General features: G+C 50.2%; 1 protein-coding gene across 2 annotated transcripts in view; it reads left to right on the forward strand.

The window, feature by feature from the left end:
• The window catches only part of LOC136300251 (gamma-aminobutyric acid receptor subunit beta-4), a 76538-nt gene that overhangs the window by 18991 nt on the left and 33742 nt on the right, over positions 1 to 23805 (forward strand). For both annotated transcript variants that reach the window (XM_066202512.1, XM_066202511.1), the window contains exon 3: positions 8574 to 8641. In XM_066202512.1, coding sequence (XP_066058609.1) covers positions 8574 to 8641 — 68 coding nt within the window. The remainder of the gene's footprint in view (positions 1 to 8573; positions 8642 to 23805) is intronic.

A 23805-nucleotide genomic window follows, 5' to 3' on the forward strand; every position in this document is an offset into this window, starting at 1 on the left:
GGGATTCAGCCCTAAACCTGCTTTAAAACCTGTGTGCCTCTATTGTAGCACCAGGACTGCTACAGAATTTGAACATTTGGCGTTGTTTACGGGTGTTTTTGAGGCTGTGATGAGTCCTGGGGGCTGATCTGCTCAGGTCAGTACCTGGGGAGCTGGAGATGGAGCAGCTGCCTGTGGTGAGTGTGTTCTGGTACATGGTTAAATACCCGGCTTACTTTTGAACCAAGGGTTTCAGAATATTTCGTGTCTGTGTGCAATCCTTTCTGAAGAGCTGCCCCCTTCAAAAGCAGGGTAACAGGTGCTGGGCTGGGAAAGGAGGAGCAGGAGGGTGCCAAAGGCTTCCGAGCCTGCCCCAGCTGGAGGAACAGAGGCTCTGGCAGTGCCCTGGCTGGCTCTAGGAGATGAGGCAAACACAAGCTCTGAGGGCCTGAGTAAAAGCAAAAGTCCAGGACTATTCCTGAGCCCACCAGAGCTTCCCAGGCAGGCAGAGCTGTGCCCCAGGGCCGCTCTGGAGAGATGTAGTTGCCTGCCAGGATCCTGACAGGGGTAGGAGGGAAGTCTTCTCAGGTGGAGCGATGTGGGGGTGGCTGAGCAGCGTGGGCACAAAGCTTCACGCTGCTGCTGGGGAGAAGAAGCCTGGCTTGTGTTGCTGTGCTGTCAGTCTACGACAGGCACTTGCTTGGCAAGCCCTGCTGTCCTCCTGCTACTACTCCTGCTGGAGGAGAGCTGGAGGGACCTGGGATTTGCTCAATGTCTCTGCTCTCCTGGGATTTGCTCGGTGTAAACACAGGGAAACGTGGTGTTCCACGGTGCCAGCTCTGCAGGGAGGGATCCAACAGGGGAGCACCAAGTGCGTGCCCTGCAGACTGCAAAGCCTCGGGGCTGGGCCGTGTGGGTGCCCTGGGGACACGGGGAGGGCAGGTGACCCATCCTCCAGGAGGTTGGAGCACTGCCTTCATCTCCCAAGGGCCAGGACTGGATCCACCTTCTGCAATGCCCCTGCTCCAACAAAGAGTCCGGTGGCAGTGACATCCCTGCACAGCAGGCTGGCTGTTGTCTCAGCTGGGCTCTGCCAGGGATGGATGGGAGCTGGCACTCAGCCCTCTTGGTAAAGTTGCTCTTAAAGAGTTGATTGCTTGGACCCACTGGCCAGTGCCAGGTTGATGATGGTCAGTTCTGGTGAGGTGATGCAGTTGTGTGTTTCTAAATCAGAGCTTGACAAACCTGAGAACTTATTTTCCTCTTTGCTGTGACTTTTCCAAATGTGCATCGCCCGGGCAAGAGATTCCCAAGCAGAAGCTGTTGGAAGACTGTCTTCATCACTGAGGATTAAACAGCCTTAAAAATCTATCTCCTGAATATTGACCTAGGCCTCATCCAAGAACAGATGATGTTCTCAGTAGACAGTAACTCTTTTCTAATGCTGGGAGCCCTGTGTGTGTGTACAGGTGCTCTGCTGGACTGGGTCCACTGGCAGTCCAGATGCTGTCAGGCTTCCTGTCTACTCTCTTGTTCCATTTTTAAGCCTGTACATTTGAGACCTTGTTTTTATTCAGCTTGGGTAGCTGTCTACCAACATATTTTAAAATCAACCTTGATTTAGCTTCCTCTGTAATCCTTCAATCCCACTGGGACAACCTTTACACTGTTTTTGCAGCCAGCTGATTGTTCTCTCTCACTTCCAAATTTCCATGGGATATTTGCAATATCCCACTCTAATACCTACTAATCCATTAAAAATACCCATGAGATAGATTAGGTGATCCACTGTGCCTCACAGATTGTGCTCCTTAGCTCTCTGCTTCCCCTGGAACAGTCACAGCACGGGTGCCACATCTGCCCTGGGAAAGCACAGTTCCTCCAGGAGGATCCCTCAGCACTGCCTCAGGAGCAGGCACAGTTTGCTCGAGAAAATGTTCTGTGACTGCTCAGATCCACAGGGAGACTTCATGTGACAACAGGCTGGGGCTGTGGCTGCTGTTATCCAGGCTAACCTGTGTGTTTGCAAAGAGCAGTGCTGGCAGGAGCAGAGGTCGGCTCTGCCTGCTCTGATGGGGCTCTGGCTCTGGTTCCTCACTGAACAGGAGCCTCATTTCTTGCACCATGTTCAGGTTTGGATATTCCAAAAGTCTGCCCAAGAGCTGTGCTGTGGTCGTAGCCTTTCTGAGATGTTCCATTTTATCTTTGTGCTGTCCTTGATTTCACCATCCTGGTGAGAGCTTCCTGCAAGTTGCCGTTTTCCTTGGGGAGTTCCAAGTATTCCCCTTTCTTAAGTAAATATTTCAAGTTCAGTTGTCTGACTGGATGAAGGGACGATGCCAGGGTGCCAGGAGAGGAGAATGACACAGGCTGGAAATCCTCATTATCCTCCTCCCACAGGGTGTGCCTGGTGTGGTGTAGATGGAGGGAAACCATGCCAGGGTTAGGCAAAATCTCATTCTGTGCACGGGCTCAGTGCTGTAAAAAGGGCAAAGCACTCCCTGAAGGAGTATGGGAAAATGTAGGAGACCTGTCATAGCCAAGAAACTGTTTTCTGCCAGACCTCCTTGGAGAGCAGCAGCAATCTCCATGGGAACCAGTGGTGGTGGATATCCTTCCTGCCCCTGCAGAACCATGAATCCATGGGGAAGAGCAGGCATTGACATCCCCAGACACCCTGGAGGCCAGGGCCCTGTCTTTTAGATCCAAAATCCCATGGAGAGCAGTCAGCAGTGACAAATCCCTCATAAAACCTATTCCCCCCAGGCAAACAGCCAATGCCAGATTTGCTGACTTGCCTCGAGACCATTTCTCCTTCTGGCGTTGTACAACAGTGCCTGAAAGTGTAAAGCCACGGAGGGCTTTGCCCTTTTAAATGCAAGGGATTCCATGGGGTGACCTGCTGGGAGTAGAGGGAGAGCTTCAGTATCAGCCTCTGAATGTGTTTGATGTTTCTGGCCGTGGTGCTAAACCTGGCAAAAGGAATGCACAGCGTTGGCTGTGGATGGGAGAGAGATCATGGAAATAAGAGTGGAAAAAAAAAAAAAAAAAAAGCCCAAGTGGGAAAAGGATTGGAAAGTGTTAAATGGATGTTTGAACCTAGATTTTTATTGGAAAAGTTTGAGTAGGTTCTTAAGGGACCCTGCTGAACTCGGTGCTTCTAGATGTCACTGCAAATCAGAGATGCTGGATGAAAGTGGTTCCCAGAACATTTCTGCTTTCATGATACGTGGTCAACTTTTCTTGTTCCTCAAGCAACGTTAACACTAAACTGAGTTTGTGCTTGATGCTGTACATAAGCTAAAATGAAAGGAAAGGAAGAGGAAAATCAGTGTTGGGAAACTTCTTTGTGATTTGGCTTGTGTCGCCTGCTGGGCTGGCATCTTTTAGACATTCTCTCAGTGCTGTAGCAGAGCCTCAGTCCTGAGATCTGTAAGCACAGCTATTATGCAGACAGCAATTTGTGAACTCCTCTTGCAATCTTCCCATGTGCTGAAAACCCAGGAGCATTTCCATCCTGCCTGCACTGGAGTGTAGTAAATCTGAGTGTCCTGACAGCAGCCTGGCCTCTGAGTTATCTTTCGGGTGGCTTAAAAAAAAAACTACGGCGCAGGACTAATTAGTCCATCAGCCAAAGATGATTCAAGGCTATCTGTTTTGGGAGGGCCAGAGGGAGATTTATGAAGAGGATGAATGTTTTCATCCTGGCAGCAGCTCCTCAGGCAGCCACAAGCCCGGTGCTAGATGTGTCCCTTTCTGCACCTCCAGTTACCTGAGAGCTCTGGGCTCCCACCTAACCAGCGCTCTCAGGCCTTGTGTAACCAGCCCATGGCCGCACGTAGCCGTGACGTGGGCCCTGGGTCTGAGCTGTAAACACAAAGCCAAGGCTGCCCCGAGGTTCAGTGCTGGGAACAAAGCAGAGGCAGCAGCCTGGGCAAGTCATTTTCTGCAGAGAGAACGAGGAGACGCTGAACACTCCTGCCTCGTTCAGGAGCGTGGGGTGAAGACTGAAGGGAGAAGTGCTGGCGGTGGAATGGCAGCCTGTGTGCTGCTGGTGCCTGTGGGGAGACTGAGATTGCCCCAGGTGCTGGTCCTGGTGGGTTTGGGGTCACTGGAAATGCAAGAGAGGCACTGTGGTGCCCTGCATCAGCAAACCTGGCCCTCTTCCTGCCTGCCTGTACCACCCTGTCAGTGCAGAAACACTTCCACCAGAACATGCAGGGCAACCTTGCCTGGGACTGCCTGTTTTGGGGCTGCCCTTCAGCTTCTGGAGGGTTTGGAGTGAGGAGCAGGGTTTTGCATGCAAGGGATCTCATGCCTGTGGGTATTTACCATTGCAGGGTGAGGCACAGACCTGCTCTAGATGTAGGTTTAGTAACTGAAGCCTCTAATTTTTCTCTGGTTGGCTTTGTTTACTCAGCAGAAGACCTAAAAGCAGCTTTCGTGCTGCTGCAGGGATCTCAGAGACTGGTGATGCCACAGGCAGGGTGCAAGCAGGGAATGCTGAGGCTCATGCACAAAGCTGTCTTGAATAATTTCTTCTCTTGTCCAGAAGAGACGGGGCTGTGCTCCCTCCTGCTGCACATGATGCACTCCGATGGCAGGAGCTCAGCTGCCCCTTTGCCATCTCTAACCTCCCGCGCACAGTGAGCAGCTCCCAGGATGGGTGCAGCAGGTTTGCAGATGTTCCTGTGGTTTTAGGAGGATTCTGTAGAGTGGAGGCTGCTTTTTCTTTTGTCTGCATGAGTGTGATGTTGCTCCAGTGACTGGTTTGTGGATACCAGGCTTTAAAATAGAGATGTAGACAAATTGGCAAAAGGCCAGAGGAGAGCAGCACTAATTGTCAGAGCTTTAGAAAACATGACCTCTGCGGAGAGGTTGAAGAAATCAGGTGCATTTAATCTCGACAAGGCAGCACAGGTGGGGGAGGGAGGGGGATGTCGTGGTTTCTCAGAACATAAAAGCTGTTGTTAAGGAAGGATGATTGATTAATTCTTTCACTGTCGTGAAAGGGGGGGGAAATGATGAGACCAAACTGCATTTAAACTGCAGAGAAGGTTTGGTTTGGATATCTAGGAAAACAGATAGCTTTCACTTCAGTGTATTTCACTTCAGTGCAGTGAAATGTGGGAAGGCATTGTTCAGGGGAGCTGTGAAATTTCTGACACGCTGTTAATGCCTTTGTTCCTGTAGTTCAGACTAAAGGGTAATTTTCAGGCTGATCCCTGTCCCTCGGCAACTGCAAACCTTGGCTCTGCCAGCACTGCCAAGTCCACGTGGTCAGGAATGCAGGAACCAGGAGCCTTGAAGCGCTGGCTGGAGTTCATGAAAATGATGTGGCTTCGGTGGGCCATAAATCGAGCTCTGCTCACCTGCCCACAGGTTTGGAGTCTTTTTGGCTGGGTCTGTGCTGCAGTTGGAGATCTAGAGGCAGAGGAGCCCAAGCTTGCTCTAGTGTTAACTTCCTTGGGTAGGAGTGAGGAGGGGACAGCTTGGACCTCAGCTCAGCTGCCTGAGCAATCACCCCCGTTTCACTGAATTTTGTGTTTTTGCCTTCATTGCGCTCTGCAGGCTCAGAACCAGGCTGAGTTCTGGGAGAGATGTCCCAGTGCAGGCTGCAGTGCAGGCACTCACAGGCCTGCAGACACAACCTTTCCTCTACACTTGTGCTGAGTTATTTCTGTTAGCAACGTGACTCCAGGTGCTGGGGGTTTGTGCATTATAAAATAAAATCTGAAAGTAATAACTGGTTGCTGGAAAAATATTGTGGATTAGCACAACTTGTTCTCTACCTTGACTGTGTTTATATTTGACAAGTATCACTTTCAAAAAAAGGACAGGTTTTATTATAACTTGTTTGTCTGCTTCCCTTCCAACTTCCTGAGTGCACTATTATCAGGCATCAAACTACTTTCAGAACAAAATGTTGGTGAACTCTCCAGTGGTGGTGAGAAACAGGGATTTGTAAGGGTGCCATTCACTGGGAAAAGTGGCAGAATTTCTCACACTCCCTCACTCGTGATCCTTGCCTACAAATCCTTTCCAGGCAGAAGCTTTTGCTTTAAGGGGAGAAAGTCTAGTTCTTTGTAACCACTGGCAAGGCGCAGATAAAAACATGGGCCTTTAATATCAGGTTTACTTTTGTCCTGCCTTGGATCCACAAATGCAGAGTTCTATCTCTTCTGGACAAATCCACAGATGACGTTATCCCCTATTTGAAATACCCTACTTTTGTATCCCTCTTGCCTGAAGCTATTAACATTGGCAGAATTGATGTCCTTTGTTTATTTTTCTGTACTACTTAAAGTCTGAATGTTGGGCACCAGCTGGCCTGGTTTTCCATTGGGCTGCACTGAGAGTCAGGACATATTTCTGTGTTGGCTGTGTCCACGCTCCTGAATCCCTGTCCTGAGTAGGCTGGGAGCCATCCTTCAAAACAGGGCTGGGGAAAGTGAAATGGCTTCCCTGGCATCAGGATAAAGTAGGCGCAGTAAAGGCAGGACTTGCATTTCTTTGTTTGTAGGACAGTCACACACAGAAGCCCACGGGCTGCACACCCCAGGGCTCGCAGGTGGGCAGTGGAGCCTCCCAAATTCTCTGCTAGATGGGATGTGGAGGAGCTGGCAGTGCCAAGAGGAGCCCTGCTGACTCTGCAGGGAGCTGATCCCTCCACCCCAGAGCTGCTCCTGGGGTTGGGAGTGGGGAGGTCTGGAGCTCTGAGTCACTGCCTGACCCCAGGCTCTGGGATACCATGGTGATGAGCACAGCATAAATGTCTGGATGCATAGAATGGATTGGATGGGCTCTGACTTTGACAAATACCTGTGTGTCCCCACTGCCAGTGCTCCCCTGCTCTAACCACCCAGGCTGCTGCTTTCAGTGGGGGAAAGAGCCCTGGCTGGTGCTGGGGAAGGAGGGGATGCACAGTGACACTGGTGGGGACGGGCTGGAAGCCAAGCAGGCAGTGGGGCACTCTTGGAGGGAACAGCACTGCATGGTAGGAAGGCTCTGGGATGGTGATCTGCCTTCTCCCAGGCTCTGCTGCAGCCCTGTGCGTGGCCCTGACTCTCCTCCTGTAACTAATTAGCCTGAAAGATCCTCAGGGCAGCGATGACTTCCTCCTCCTGCTATGGCTTCTATCACAAGGCCCTGATTTCAGGGGGAAAAAAAAAAAAGAGACAAAAAAAAAAAATCAAGACAAACTATCAAAGTGAGACTTCCTTAAAAGCTTTGCTGCGCCAGTGTCAGCCTCTGGCACAAAGAGGCTGCAGGAGAATCGTCTCTCCCTGGTGTGACTGTTGGTTATTTTTCCACCTGGCTCCCCTGTGAAGGATGAAGGAACAGGCACTCAGATGTGTCTGTGAGGGGATCTTCAGAGGTTCCAGAGGTCTCCTGAGCAGCCCTGCCTCGGGCACCCTGTCAGCCAGCCTGGGGTACTGGAGCCTGCTCTGCCTCTTTAAGGAGATTTGCATAGCAGGGCCTAATTACAGTGGTTGATTCTGATGTTTTCAGTGTTGTTCATATTCCATTAAAGGATAATGCTGCTTAATTTGCAGCAGAGGGTCTCGGTGAACAGCACACCCAATCACAAGGCACCTCTAATGACACTGCTTCCCTACTTCTGGTAACACATAATTAAAAAATCACTTCATTTCCAGTTGTGTGGTTCTCCCCTCTCCCCCAATCTCCTAATTACTTTCTAAGCCATTCCATGATTATCTGTAAATATTTCAGCACTTAGACCTACTAATGAGTGCATGGAAGAGTTAATACCTTGAGTGGCACGACTGCTTGCCTTTCCCTTTCCAGTGATGCGTTGCACGGGACCACTTTCCACCTTGCATGTGTGAGGAGAGGGGCTTTTCTTGGGGTGGGATGGGGCTTGTGCTCTGCCTTTGGGGTTTTGGGCCTGAGCAGGGGAGGGGTAACATGCAAAAACCCCATCTCCAGCTACAGGAGGGCTTTTTGCTGTGTTTGGTGGTGGGCGTGTATCTCACTGTAAATTGTTTTATGTGGTTTAAACCCCACTGTGAGACTGTCCTGTTCTCTAATCCGAGCTCTGCTCGGAAAAGCCACCGTACAAATGCTGCTTTTTCACTTCACAGATCTGTTTCCTCTGCTTGTCTGGTGCCTTGGCTATTGAAACTCACTCGGGATTTTCAGACTGAGTACTCAGAGCCGACAGAGTGATGGAGGAGGGAGCTGGAGCACATTCCCCTGCCCATGGCTTCCACGGGCTTGGGTGCTGTGTTCTTTGTTTGGTCAGTCAGGACCACCTTGTGTGAGCCCACTCAGAGCCTCCTGATGGTCTCTGAAGGGATTATTTGGAAAAACCAGAGATAATTGTGTTACTAGGCGGTAATGAACTTCCAGGAATTAAAAAAAAAAAAAAAAAAATCAAGCTTAGGCTGCACTACTCCTTGGGGTGAGTCTGTAAGTCTGGGAGTGAGAGAAATCTAATCATCTGAGCACATTCAATGCCATGATACTCAGGGAATGTGGGGCTGCTTAAAATCAAATCCATGCAATTCTTATATTGCAGATAAGAGAGGAGGACTCGAATATGGTCCTAACCCAGCCTCTTTGTGTTTCAGGTAACCCTGTCACAGTGGGAATGAGCATCCACATCTCCAGCATTGACCAGATCTCTGAAGTCAACATGGTAAGTTTGGAAAGAAAGAGAAAAAGAAAGAAAAAGAAAGTAAGGGGGAAAACTGAAAAACAAAACAACCCAAAAACCCCACCAAAAAAAGCCCTCAAAAAAAACCCCAGGGAAAAAAAAAAAAAAACAACCAAAAAAAACCCAGAAAACAACACCACCACCCCCCAAAAAAACCCACCAAAACCACCATAAACTGTTGTTCCATTTTCTGGCTGAGATTTACCTCCAAGGCAATGGCTCCTTGGAGGCACATGTATCTCTGCTGGCACCTCTGGAGCCTGTGGCATCTCATCCAGAGTAGATCCTTATCCCTTCTGTGCTGGTTGCACAGACACCTCCCCAAGTCAGAAAAGCTGACTTTTCAGATGTGAATTGTATTTTTTGGTTGATGCAAAGGTGGTTTTATGGTCAGTCTGTTCCTGTGAAGTTAAAAACAGTGAGTTTTCGTTTGCTGGTGGTAATTCAACTTTTCCTGGGAGTTCTGTGCTGGAAAGAGAGGCATCTAATGGGAATCTGCTTTTGGGTGGCATTGATAGACTGGAGCTTTTCATACCACTGTGAACAAAAAACAAACAAAAAAAATCTGCTCAGGTAACAATGGTCTGGGGTGAAATCTGTGAAATTTGTTGATTACTCTGGTCATGGTTTAGGTTCACACCCAGGACCGTCCCTCAGAAGCCCTGAGCACCCCTCACGGGACATAAATCGTGTTGTAATTGCCTAAACTTGCCTTTCCCCCTCCTGTCCAGAGGTTTTCCTCCAGACTCTTCTCCTTTCCTGGAGGCTGGTGGGAGCCTCCTGACCATTCCTGTCCAGCTCCTCCCTTCCTGACCTGTGCAGGAGAATCCTGGGCCAGTTCAGAGCTCTTGCAGTTCCAGTCAATTAAAACCTTGGCCTCCCAGTGCTGCTGTCCCATTTCTCTGCCTCTGGCCTCTTCTGCCCTGTCTCCCTGCCTCACCAGCTCCTCTGCTGCTCTGAGGAGGGCAGGTGACACAGCCTGACCACTTGGTTTTGTTTCCACGCTGCCTGAAAAGCCTGAACACATGTTGGAAAGACCCAGGGGGAAGAGCCGGCCAGGAACCTCGATGTTCCTGTGTGAAAGTTCCTTTTGCTGCCTCTCCGCCACCATCCCACCACCACCCGAGTTCTCTGCATGACCTGTGGCACGCCAGTCCAGTGACAGTGACACTGGGCACTGTGTGTGGCCCTAGGTTTGGGTACAAAGGCACTGGGTGGCTGTGCTTGAGTTTAGGCTCAGTTTAGCAGGGCCAGATGGCTGAATTCAGGTCCATCTATCTTGCCTGTCAGGTCACAACTCAACTTTGAGTCATCTCCTCCCCCAGGCTCCACTTGGGCCTGGATGTTCTGGGGTGCTGGACCAAATGTCACCCTCCTGCTGGAGCCAGAGGGGACAATTTGGGGTCTGGGCTTGTGGCTGAAGACCAAGACTGGCACAAACATAACTGGGAAGGGGTGAGGGGGTTGGTTCTCAGCTTCCCTGCAGCCTGTGAGCCTGAGCAGGTCTGTCCCCAGCACAGGAAGGACAGGGACCTGCTGGAGTGAGTCCAGGGGAGGCTCCAGGACGATGGAGCAGCTCTGCTGGGAGAGCTGGGATTGCTCAGCCTGGAAAAAAAGCCAGCTTAAGGGTGGCCTTCCAGTGCCTGAAGGGAGCCCACAAGAAAGGTGGAGAGAAACTTTGTACAAGTGCCCGGAGCGACAGGACAAGGGGGAATGGATTCAGACTAAGAGAGTAGGTTCGGATTGGATCTTAGGAAAAAATTCTCCCCTGTGATGGTGGGCAGGCCCTGGCACAGGGTGCCCAGAGAAGCTGTGGCTGCCCCTGGATCCCTGGAGGTGTCCAAGGCCAGGCTGGATGGAGCTCTGAGCAGCCTGGGACAGGATAAGGTGTCCCTGCGCATGGCAAGGGACTGGAACAAGATGATCTTTAAGGTCCTTTGCAATCCAAACCCTTCTGTGAAGGCAACTGAGCCCTGCAGAGGCTGATGCAGGATGAATCTCCTGCTGGAGAGGTGTCCATGGGCTGAAGAGGCTGACCAAGGTCTTTGTCTGTTGGCCAGGCATGCAGTAGCCATTGGCCCAGCAGCACTTTCCAACCCTCGCCGTGTAAATGTGGTGCTCTCCCCTCTCCAGGGAGCCCCTGCTTCCCTCTGGCACAGAACTGGGGCAGGAACAGCAACAACAATCCCTCTGTGATGCAGAGATCTCCTGGCACAGGCCTTCATCCCCGTGCTGCTCTGGATCCTGCAGAGTCTGAGCAGCACAGGGGTGGACACTGAGTGCTTTGATGGTGCTGGCATGGCTGTGGTCAGGCTGGGCACCACTGTCCATGCCACGCTCCTGTGGATGTGAAGGAATGTCACTTCTGGGCTTTTGAATATCCCTCCTGGCTCTATGTTTGACAAGAATAATCTCCTGCCCATCTTTCCTACATAGATTGGGGCAGGGGGGAAAGGGTGTGGAAAGGTTTGGGGATGGGAGATGAAGTGGCTGTAGGTGAGAAGTTATTCAGGATCAAGATCTCTGAGCACCGTGGTGAGGCAGCTCCCAGAAAAGGGGTTAAAAATCAGAATCATCTTAAAGAACAAACATTTAGGGAGCAGAAGAGTTCTCATGTGATGTAAGTTTCCAGGCTGAAGGGATTTTATGTGCATCATTCTTCTGTGTGACAGATGCCCCGGGGAAAGGGCTGTGGTTTATCCCCGCTCTGGACATGGATACTGGCAAGGAAAACAAGGCAATTTTTTTTGGCATCATGTGTGCTTGGGAAAGGAACTGTGCAATGAATAAATTAAAGGCACACAAGTGAAGCCGGGTTGTCATGGCGACCAAATAGCTTCTATTGTTCCACAAGGAGTGTTATTACTTACTGCCCCTTGTAGGATAATTAATTAATCCTCAGACATCGTTTTGGGAACAATGGTGCTGGGGCTGGGCAGGCTGAGGAGAGCCCCCGGCTCTCCCAGGCCTTTCCCTGGGACTCCTGGCGCCTGCTGGCTGCCTGGTGGTGGGGAACAAGTGCTGCCAGTGACCAGGCATTGCATGCCTCCAAAAGTTGTTTTCTGTGGGAGTCCAGCTGGCTGTGGTGCTGTGGAGCCATCCAGCTCCATCCACCAGCACTCCTTGCCCTCACTCCCATGGGAGCTGTGTTCCCAAAGTGAAGATGTGGTGACATTCCCGTCCTGGAGAACACAGGGCAGCACAGCAATGTCCTTATGCTGGATGTTCCCAGACGCTCTGACACACAGAATGCTTTGCAGCCGCCTGTGGACGCCATGTGTGCTCTGACATCCAAAGCTGATGCACCTCCAGCTGCCTGAGGGCCATTCCCAGCTCCTGTGCCATGCAGGGTGTTCATAGGCAGAGTGGTGACCATGTCCCAGTGATCAGAGACCAAAAAGTGTCACCTCCTGGGCCATGGCAGCTGCTGCCCGTGTGTGGTCAGCCGTATTTCCAAGCTGACTTTCTAGAGTGATGCTTTCTTGCTGCATACCCCCCCTCAGCATGGCTGAGCAACGCTGAGCTGCAGCCTCTGTTCTTGTCAGTGATTAGAAGGATTATTTGCTGAGCCAAGATTGGTGACATCAATTGAAATGTCTGGGGAAGGATGCCAGGGGCCAGGCCAGATAGGTATTGGGGAGGGCACAGTTGAGTGGCAGACCCTCTGGGAGGTGCTGATCCATGAAGATGAAAGGCCTCTCTGGAGTCTTTTCATCTCCTGTACTAATTTGCAAGTTGGGGATTTGAAGGCAGGCTGAGGAGAGGAATGTCTTCATGCTGCTCTGGAGCAGCTCAGGTGGCCCATGAAGGACAGGAGGTGACCCATGAGGGACAGGAGGTGACCCATGAAGGACTGGAGGTGATCCACGAAGGACAGGAGGATGGTATCTCCTGGATAACTCCCCCAGCCCATGTCCTTTGAGGTGACCTGGGACTGAGTTGCAGTGAGCAGGGTGATGCCTGGAATGGCCACCTAGAACAGAGGGTAGACAGAGTTAAAAGAATAAAGTGGGTGTTTATTAAAGGCCTTTAACAGGTTCACCCTGAGCAGTCAAAAGCCTGGCAGAGGCTACACCCAAGGTGGATGATGGTCATGAGTTTTTTGGGCAGATATAAGTTTGGTCTATTTGCATATCAGACGTTAATTGTCCAATTACAGTTTCAGGTACTGAAATCACATTCCCCTAGTTTTCTTCCCCCCCAATTTATTTTTGTTTATACTTTTTGGGGGCTGAGGCTGTGATGTTGACCTTGGTCCTCAGGATTGTTTTGTGTGACCGAACTGAAGGGAGCTCACTGACACTCTGGAGTTCAGAGCTTTACACTAACGCAGTTCAGGGTCTGAAATACATAAAAGCTGAAAACTTAAGGCATCAAGGGAACAACCTGCAGGTGTTTATAGACTCCTGTTGGTGGGCAGTGGCAGTGGGGCAGTGACACGGTCAGGTCTCTTAGTGTGGTACCAGGTTTCTGAGGATCCCAGCAGCGTTTCTGAGCTGGGGTATGAAGAGCTCTGGCAGCGTGGGGCTCATGTCACACTCAGTTGGAGCAGCCTGTGGGTGTCTGTGCTCGTGCTTTGTGCCCTGAATGCTGCCCAGTCACCCACCTTAAGGGTCTGGCTCAGCCAGCCTGCCCTGGTGGAGCCGTTCTGATGGTGCTCGGTACCAATGGCTCCAGAAAGAGCTGCAAGTTTTCCCCCACTGCTGGTTGTCCTTTCACCCAGCTGAGGACTGGCCTGTTCTGGGTGTGCTGTATATTCCTGCATGGCGGGACTAGACAAGGACTAATCCTTCCAATGTAGCTTTTTCCCTCTCTAGGCAATCTCTGGGGACGTATTTTTCTAGCACCAGACAGCTCAGACTCCCTTGAAGTACTAATGAACTATTTCAATAAGGAAAACTACCAGAAGTTTTGTATGCATTTGAAATAAGAAGAGGTTACCCTTCATAACGCTTCAATTTTCCTGCCCTATGATCTGTGCAGTCCTAAACCTGCTCCCTCCTGTGTCTGCACACCGTAGACAGCTCGGAGCATCCAGCCATTATAGTCATGATTTCTTTGTGGCTCCTATAATTTATTCATCCCAAGATGCTCTCCTACATCTGCAATAACATCATTTCAGTTTGTTATAGCACCAGCTTTAAAGTTTTATAAACCTGGTGACAAGTTGAAAAGTTACAAGAGGATTGTTGCAGAGGGCTAGTGTAGGAAACAAGGCTTCCAGATAAAAACGTTTTCAGGAACAGGGGTGTGAAAGGCAGGATGCCTGTGGGATTGCCAGTTCCTTCTGCTGGGGGACAGCCTGCAGTGGGCAGGGGTTGGGGGTCAGGGCAGGGTGCTTGGCAAAGCTGACCTTGATGTTTTGCTGCAGAGAATCACAGGATGGTCTGGGTTAGAAGGTGTCAGATTATGCCCTGTTCTGACCTAGAGATGGGGCAACTGAGAGGCCCAGTTTTAAAAACTTTTATTCCATTTTCAGCCTCATGTGAAAGGTGAGACAATACAGATGTTACAGTTCACGCCATCACATTCAGAAGCCAAACTATTTCCTACTTACAATCCATCATAAGCCTTTCTTGGCCTGTCAGCTTTTGCCACACAATGCTGTTAGTGCCTCAAAGCCAATCATCTGAAATCACCCCTCGTGGGTCCTACTACAGTGCACCTTTCATAGCTCTATTTCTCCAAAGTATCTGGTCTTATTTGCAAGGCCATCCTTTGAAACTTGTTCCCAGTTCCATTTCTCTTTCAACGTCTGTCCTATCCCATGGCATTTCTAACTCAGCATTTTCTGTCTCAAGGTTTGCATACAGATGCAGCCTATGTGAGCTTTCTGTCAGGCTTTGAGAATTCCCTTCAAATCCATTTCCCACATTTCCCCTTCTCTCTTAAATGGAAAAGACTTCTTTGGTGGCCTTGTTCGTTGTCTGCCGTGCACAGGGAGGTACACAAGGCACTGTCACTAATGTTATCACTGTATCAAAGCTCATCTCATTCCAAATCAGGACACCTTCCACTACCCCAGGTTGTTCCAACCCCCATCCAACCCGGCCTTGGAGACTTCCAGGGGCAGCCACAACTTCTCTGGGCACCCTCTTCCCAATGCCTCAGTGCTTCCCAGCCCTGTGCCCCTGTTTCCAGTCTGTGCCTGTTGAAGTGGCTGCTCTGGTGCTGGCACTGGATCTCTTGGAGGTTAAGACAGGCAACATCGTGGCTGTTATTTCCCAACTTCTCAAAGCTTGCTTGAAAAACAAGCTGTCTGCTTTGGCAGATTTCCCTGTCCAAGAGAGATGTAAAGCATGTCTCAAGGCAACCATGAGCTGCAAGGGTTTTCAATTAGCTTTTAACCCAAAATGAAGTGGACCAGGTTTTGTGTAACAGTGTTTTTGACCAGCACAGTTCATCCCACAACCTCGTACACCATCATCAGTGGGGCATCACTCTTCTCACTGCATCAAATTTTCCATCTTTTGGGCGTGCTTGAAATAGACTTTGTGGTGGAATCTGTCCTGAGCAGGCTTTGCAGTTCTGCTTTCACTGGAATATATGGACACCTGCAATGCTGGACAAACCCGGCTTTGCTGCAATATGCCCTTGAAAAGGATTTTCCATTGGTGTAGATGTCTTGAGCTTTAAAAAACAAGATTTTAAAGAAGAAAGTTCTACTATTATGCTGTGCCTTTTAGTACCACCTACTCTCTTCAAATGTATCAATGTTTTCCTTATTCTTGATTGAAAACGTTCTGTTTTGTTGCTGTCTCTTTTCAATGGAGAAACGACATACAGATACTTCTCAGTTGCTATGTCCTTGGGTATCCAAATGTTTTTAAAAAGCAAAGGTTAAAGCATTTAAATCCTACAGTCAGAGTTTGCTGGAGCTGTATGCTGTGAGATACAAGTGTGACATGACACTCCAGTGCTGCAAATGTTTCTCTGTAGCCTTGGGTATCCCCAGCCCTGTGACACTGTGGTATCTAAACTCTGTGTGTGTGTATACATTACATCTTGGTATTCAAGGCTGCTGAATATTTAGGACTGCCAAAATATGGGAGAACTAGGAGGCAGCGTTGGTGCTGAGCTGCAGATGGTGCCCTGCCATGCTGCTGCAGGGGACATAGTCCTGCTGGATTGCTGGAGGCTGCTGGGGTGGATGTGTTGTAGGTAGCAGAGGGTGCTGTGGGGCCTTGTCATGGAGAAGGATTCCGGGGGGATTCATGGTGGATATCAGGAAAAATTTCTTCACTGAGTGAGAGGTTAAGAATTTGAACAGGCTTCCCCAGGAAGTGGTAAAGTCACCATCCCTGACAGTGCTCAAAAACTGAGCAGACCTGGCAGTTTGTGGTATGGTTTAGTGGCCATGGGGGTGTTTGGTCAAAGGTTGGCCTTCACAGAATCACAGAATCACCAGGTTGGAAGAGACCATCAAGATCACCAAGTCCAGCCCAGCCCCAACACCTCAACTAAACCCTGGAACAGAGTGCCACTTTCCTTAAACACATCCAGGGATGGTGATTCCACCACACCCCTGGGCAGAGCAGTCCAGTGCTTCATCTGTCTTTCTGTGAAAAACTTCTTCTTATATCCAACCTGTATTTCCCTTGATGCAGCCTGAGACTGTGTCCTCTCGTTCTGTCAGTTGCTGCCTTGATGACCTTGGAGGTGTTTTCCAACCTTAATGATTCCATGAGTGTTGATCTGCTCATGGCAAGGATGGCAGAGCTCTGACTCGGCGTGAGCTATCCCTACAGGCATGGGCAGGTGGGGGTTATGAGCTTTTTTTATGCACAAGGAGCTTCTGTGTGCTGTGATCTAAACCAGGGTATTGGACAGACAGGTGGCAGGAAAGGTTTCTTCAGGGCTGGCTGGAGCCTGTGCCTTCCTCTGCTGGGGGTGCCTCAGCACAGCTGGGCTCACGCAGCTCTTGTGCCTTCAGCCCCTGGTGTGTGGGGCTGCACTGGATGGCTGGGAAATCAAACATCTGTACACGTGACACAGCATTTTCCTGAAGGGGAGACTTACCAGGGGAGGCGGAGGTCCATGTGCACACTGTCAACAGCCACACAGTCACCCTGGGGACTTGCTCACTCTGCTTCTCCAGCAGCAGAAAGTAGGAGACACACGACCACCTGGCTGGCTGAGGCAAAGCAACAGCATGTTGATGGTTTTTCCTGCTGCTAGAGGGGTGCTTGGAGGAATAAAAGATGGCTGTGGCAGGGTGGAGAGTAACCTCCAAACAACTCTGGACTTGGCAGCTTTGAGACGCTCTCGTTTGCATGCAGGAGGCACAACTGCCTGCTCTGAGGCTCATCTGGAGAGAGGGCAAGGGTAGAAATCCACTGAGCTCCAGAATCACCTTTGCAAAGCTGTTGTCAGGGACCCACCTCACGTGCCATCATTAGATTTGTGGTTAGGATTTTTTTTGATCCTTGCAGCAGCGATATCCCGTGAGTGCTGAGGCTTAGGGTGACTTTCACCAGCACTGACACTGCCTAAAATGTCAAGGATCAGATGTGGACACCTGCTCACATCACACAGTGCCTTTCTTTAACAGAATTCCCACTGCTTGTGCTGAAACATCCCCTGGACTGAGGCAGTGTGTGAGGACAAGGAAAGCATCTGGCCTCAGGGGTGCTCTGCAGGGTGCTAGTGGGGGGCTTGGGTGCCCAAATTTAAACATGGAGCGGTCCCCTGTCTGCCTGAAAGATGGGGATGGTTCTTCCAAAGGGGTTGCATAAAATAGTCAAGAATGAAGTGAACTCGTGAAGGGGCCTGAAGTACTCCCCATTCACTGCTTCTGAAATCAGTTGCAAAGAGATTGTCCCGGCTTAAAAGCTGGAAAATAGGTCAGTGTGACTCATATGTCAATATTTACTGCATTTATGGCAATTTGTAGAAGGGAAAAATCTCGCCTGCCTTCCACAATACTTCACAAGTTGCCCCATTCCCCTGACAAAACCCTCCCCGTGCCCTTGCTCCCGGTACTGCTCCGGCTGCAGTGACAGCCCAGTAAATTCGCTACTACTTAGAGTCCAGTTGCTAAGTAACAAGCCAAAGATCACCGTGCAGTCTCCAAACGCCGCTGTGGCCAGCTGCGAGCTGGATCTGCACAAAGCCCCAGGAATTCCTTTGGAGGCAGAGGTCTCAGGGACCCAGGGAGCAGCAGTCCTGCCACCAGAGCCTGAGGCTGTCCTCGTGTGAGGGGACAGCTCCATCGCTTCCCCAAAAAGGGCTCCCCTCTGCCTGTGCTGATGGGCTGTGATTTTTTCAACATTAATGATGACCTTGAATGAATATTTTTGTTGGCCAAATGGCATGATTTGGCCCCAAGTAGGAGGTGAACTGTGAGAACCTTGATGGAACAGGCTCTCAGCTGAGGAAAGACTGAACTGCTGGATATGGGAACGATTCTCTCTCTTGTCCCTGAAGCTTTCTATTCTACTCTGCTTGTTTCTGCCTGGGGACCTTCCAGCACTCACCTGAAATCTTAATGGGAGAGTTTGCAGAATGCTCTTTGTCTGCATGATGGTTAATTCTGGGTTCTGGGAAGGCTGTGGGGTGAACTGGCCAATTCCCAGCCCAGCCCTTGGGGTTTGCAGCATGAATAAAACGTGGTTGGTCAGGAGTGATCCCCCACTGTGGCTCTTTCCATGGTGCTGCTCTCCCTGGGGAGCAGCTCTGCCAGTCCTCCAGTACGAGCTCAAGCCTGGGGAGGGCTGAGTGAGCCCTGCCCCAGTGCTCGGCCCCAGAGCTCCCACGTTTGGCTCACCAGGCAGTTTCCCAAACGGGGCCAACTGGGGTGCGCTCCCAGCCAAGGCCAAGTTCAGTGTGCACTGGGGAGGTGAGTGCACCCCACGCCACGAGAGGAGTCGTGCTGGGGAGGAGGAGAGGCTGTGGCTGCATGGTTTGCAGCGTGCTTTCCGCTGAACAGGGCTATGCATTGCAGTGCTCCATCTGTTCCCCCATCAGTCGAGTTATCTTTAGCTCTGAACATGTCAGTGTTGTATGGTGCTGGTATGAACCACTTCAGCTTGCACCCCAGCATTCCTGTAGTAGTTAGAATTCCTACTGCAGAAAACTGCCTGGGAAAACTTCCACACCCCCCCCCTCCCCACCCCACCCTTGCTTAAATTTTTATTCATGTTTTTACATGGGCAAAACTCCCCCAGCCTATATATATATTTTATATATATACATGTATTAAAAAGCTGGCTCTATTTGAGAGCAGTGTTCCAAACTGCCACCTGTTTCAATAGCAATGTTGCAGCACTGGAGAGGATTACTGCAGAATGCTAAAGTAGCTTTCCCCCCCCCAAGTGAAAGCTTCATCTGATTTGATTGAAAACCAAATTAGACCTTGAGATTCTGACCTTCTGACATCCTGTCATATATACATTTAAAGCACCCAGCAACAGAGAACGTATTTGTGCAAGAATGCCAGTGCCTCAATATAGAACCTAAATCCAAATACAAGTGCTTGCGTGTCGTGCTGCTATTTGAATATGTAAATAAATGGGGCTATAAATAGCTCTATATGTTATGTACATGTTAAGTGAAGGTGGCAGATCCGACAGCTGAATGGCTCTGCTCTTTCTGAATGCTGGGAGAGGCTCCCTGCACGCTCCCCACATCTCTCATGTTTGCTCCTACCCCTCTCAGCCTCTCTGCTATCACATTTTTCAGGCCTCTGGAGAAGATCGTGTGTGGGGACAGGAGCTGTTAATATTCTGAGTCTGTGCTGAGTTGCTAGGCTACAGAGAAAAAGGAACATTCAAGGAAAAGGGATGGTGGAAGGAAGAGGGTCTGCTGAGCTCTTTGGAGATCCAGAGAGGTCCTCTAGTCAGATGAAGGGATTGTTTTGGGGAAGGACAGCATGGATCCATGTGGGATGAGCTGTGGGTAGTCCCTCCTGCCCTGGCACAAACAGAATCTCAGGCCAACCCCACCCGGGAAAAAATGGCAGAGGAGGGAGTAAAAGGCAAGATCCACTGGCCCCTCCCAGGTGTCTGCTTGCCAGGTGGGCACAGCTGGTCTCCTGCTGCCCGTTCCAGGGTGTGCTGGGTCACCAGGCTGAGCATGCCACCTCACACACCCATGCCTGCCTTTTCCAAGCAGTGCTGAGCTCCCACCTGAGGCTCTGCTGAGGAGGAAAGCAAACCCAAACCATGCCCACTGCTCGCAGGTTGGGTGTCATCTCCTTTTCCCTCTGCAGCACCCTGCTATACCCCAGTGTCTCCTGGGTCTTCAGTGTGACAGCAGGGGAAGGCAGCCTGTGCCTTCTGTGCCTCTGACCACCTCCTTTGATGCTTTCCTGGGTCACAGACACACAAAGCATTGACCCTTTTATCCATCAAGAGTTTGTGGCTAGGATTGCAGGGGACTGGAGGTTTCACAATACAGAAGCTCCTGTCTGAGCCTTGTTATCCCGAGTCCCAGCTGTTTGCCCCAAAGAGGAGTGTCAGGTATTTAGCTGTACCAGCTGTGAGCCAGCAGACCTTTCAGGTTCTGCGTGTTCCACTCTTCTGGAGGGATGGGCTTGCCCTACGCTTCTCTCTGTATCAGATCCCTCAGAAAAAGAAAAAAAAAATTAAACAGTGCTTTTGGGTATTTTTATTATCTGGATACTTTATTTACTGAGCTCACGTGGGCTCCCTGCCAGCTCTGCAAATAGAGCTCCTTGGCTCCAGGACTGTTGGTCCTGGTGCTGCAGCGAGCACTCACTCAGCGTGGACAGGGACTGCAGCTTGTTCTCCCCATCCAGTTGGCTGGGAAGTCAAAGTCTGCTCTGCTTGTGGACCTCCTCAGCCTGCTGAAACCTCTTTTTTTTTTTTATCCTCCATGCATCCTGTAATAAGCTTGACTTGTTCAGCAGAATCAGGAGTGTTTGGTACAGCTGCAGTGTGAATGCTGTTTTCAGTGTTGCCAGCACCCACCCATCAGGTCTGTGATCCTGCAGGCAGGACTGGAATGGATGAAGTGGGGCCAGCATGGTCCTCATGGTGGGCACTGCTGCTGGGCTCAGCCTGGGCTGGTTCCCTTGGCTTGAGCCTGGAATAACCACAGGCAGACTAACCCATGGATGGAGGAGGAGGTATCCACCATCCATCCATCCATCAGGATTGCTACTTCCAGTAACCCCGACAGCAGAATTCTTTCCTAGAGCAGATCCATTGATCCCCCTGCCCTTTGCTGCTGTCCCAGCACGGCTGGGCAGTGCTCTGTCCGCACTACAGATGATGAAGCTTATTGCTGACCCTTTTCTCTGACACCATCCCTCCCACTGAGCTTGTCACCTGAGGGGACACAGGTAGAGCTGTGCAGAATATTCAGGTGCAGAAAGTCACCCCAGATATAGAAATGGGTCTCTGGGTGCAGCAGTCTGAGGGTTTGCAGGTGAAATGGTTTGCATCCCGTTTCCTTGTTCCTGATGAAAAGCAGGGCTTGTTTTTCAAACCCCAGGGCTGCCTTCCTCTGTGCTGAGACCGTGCCTGACCTAACTGAACCTCCCTGCCAGAAACACGTCCTGCTCCTCACCATCTACTTCATCCTTCCTACGTGATCAAACTTTGCTTTCTACAGGAAACAAACACCAGCCTAATTTTTTGGTCCAGCCACTCTGTGCCAGCCTAGCTGAGGTGATGGTTTCACCCAGGAGGTGCTAGTTGTCTTAAATGATTTAAAGGATTTGTTTGCCTCTGGCTAACTCCTGGGAAATGACATCTTTCTGGCAATTCTCAGAACCTGAAACAGGAAACCTTCCTTCCCTAAATGAAAACAATGTCTTCAAAGCCCTGTGTGCCTTGATGTTGTTGCAGAGTCTCGTGGTTTCAATGCTCAGAGCTGGATACACCACATTTTATTTTGCCATGTAAAGTAATAATATTGCTTTATTTATAACACCAATTCCTACCTCTGCAGCCCCAAACTGTGCTGGAGGTCTTGACAGCATGGGGAATTACAAGCTCTGGCTAATTTTTTTCCTCAGGGAGGAAAAAATAATTTCTGTGTTTACACACTTAGCACTTGCCCAGAGACATGGGGGAAAGGTTTGGGAAGCATCACTCATCTTCCAGCACCAACTTTCCCTTGACATAATCCAGTTTTCTTCCTCCATCCTTCTGAGAACTGTAGAAACCGATATCTTCACTAGTCACTGTTCAAACGTCTCACTCAGATTTAATTTACTCTAATAGGCTGGTTGTTGCATGTTTAATTAAATACCAAGTAATTATTAAAAGCATTTTTGAGCTTTCATGGCTGTATATTAGATATGCCAATATGTGTGTACAGGAGGACACTGGCAGCACAGGCTGTAAGGCAGGAAGCAGAGGAAAGGGGAGCTGGGAGAGGGGAGGAGAGAGGTGGAATTCAGGCCCCAGCACTGTGGAAGGCAGTGGGGTAGAGGGCTGGATTGGTGCAGGTCAATAGGTGAAGACAGCCTTGGAAAGCCTCAGGGTTTTCTGTGGTGGGTCAGCATAAACCTGTTTTAAATCACCAAGCACTTCACACCAAAAAGTATCTTGTAAAAAAAGCAAGTTCTTGGGTTTTCCTTTCCCAGCTCTTCAATGCCTGGCAATAATTCTCCTCTGGGGCTCCACAGAGACAGGGCATTGATGCCTGCGTGTCCCACACTGTGGGCACTGTGGGCCTTGTGCAGGCCTGGGGAGAGGTTAAGAGAGTTAACAAAATCTAAGTTAAGATTTTTGCCTTGAGTAAATATGGTAAGGGAGAGAAGGGACTTGGGAAGGCTTGGAGCAGCCATTTGGAGACATTTGCTGCTCTGGCAAAACACAAATGTGAGTTCCCCGTCGGTTCCCAGCCCATCTAGGATTGGAAGATTGTGTAACAGCATCCCTTTCTGTCCCCAAAATGGTCAAATTCATGGAGTGCCTTTCCCAAACTTTATGTGTGGCCTTGCTTCTCTGCCCTGGGGTGGGTGTCTGGCCAAAGTGTGCCCTTCTCTGCTGGTTTGCCATGGCAAGCTGCAGGAAACAGAAATGTGTCCCCATTAAGTGGCCACACTCTGGAAAAGGCAATTTCCCAAGTTGTGGTGGGTTTGGGGAGCAATCTAGCTGGTGGTGCAGAAACAGGACAATTGAGGGCAGAAAGGGCTCTGGGTTTGGGCTGCTGGCACCTGGGGAGCAGAGGGAGGAGGAATGTTGTGCATCAGCTCACAGATTTCATGGCTCAGGGGTACAAAGTGCCTGGTGGTGTTGTTTTCAAAGCCTTGCCTGAGGAAGATGTGCTGCAGGTGGTGATTTTGGGATTGCTGCCTGTAACTCTGAGCAAGGTGGCTGTTTTTTCTGCGCTCGCAGAGCAGGTGATGCGTGTCCCTGTGCCCACCAGTTCTAGCTCTTCCCTCTTGATCTCTGCTCCCAGCAGGAGTGGGGCAGTTCAGCAGGTGGCACGTGGTGCTCAGACAGGGCACTGAGGTGCAGGCTCAGGACTCTGAAGGCCTTGTCACAGCAGATCCCTTTGGCTCAGGACCCAGCTATGTCCTTCAGCTGGCACCTGCAGGGTCAGCACCATCCCAGGGCCAGGCAGGAGAGAAATAGGGCAGCAAAGCCACACTTTCCCTGCACGCCCTGAGCTGTTGAGGGTATTGCTGACACCTGTCCCAGTTTCTGGCCATGCATTCAGCAATTAAACACATGCAAATTGCTACAAAAGTAGATCAGATTAGTGAGGGGAACCAGATCCATGCAAAGTACTTCTCAGGTCTTGAAGAAAATGAGTTCAAGAGCACACAGACCTGCAGCACAGAAGGGCACAGAGTATATCCTAGAAGCCAACCCTTGCTTGCACTGCTGGAAGAGTGCTCTGCCTGATTCCTAAGTCGGTGCTGACATCTGGCTATTCAAAAAGCAGGAAGGTGGAAAAAGATTGTGTCTTTCCTGCCTGCTAGGCTGAAGTGTAGGGAGAAGGGCAGTACCTGAAATATTTGTCACTTTATGTATAACAGCTGTCAAGCAGAACTTCAGGCTTGTAAGCTGGGCACTGGCACTTGCACCAAAACAGAAATTAAAAGCAGCATTTTGGCAGGATGCTCTCCCCATGAAAAGTACAGTAAGTACAAAAGCTGCTGCCTCCTGCCTCAAGCAAAGGTGAGAGTCTGAGCTGACTGTGTGCTACCTCAGGGCTGGAAAGGC

The sequence above is a fragment of the Chamaea fasciata genome, unplaced genomic scaffold (genome assembly GCF_029207755.1).
Source record: "Chamaea fasciata isolate MVZ Bird 193981 ecotype frontalis unplaced genomic scaffold, bChaFas1.0.hap1 SCAF_22, whole genome shotgun sequence".
Classification (NCBI taxonomy): domain Eukaryota; kingdom Metazoa; phylum Chordata; class Aves; order Passeriformes; family Sylviidae; genus Chamaea; species Chamaea fasciata.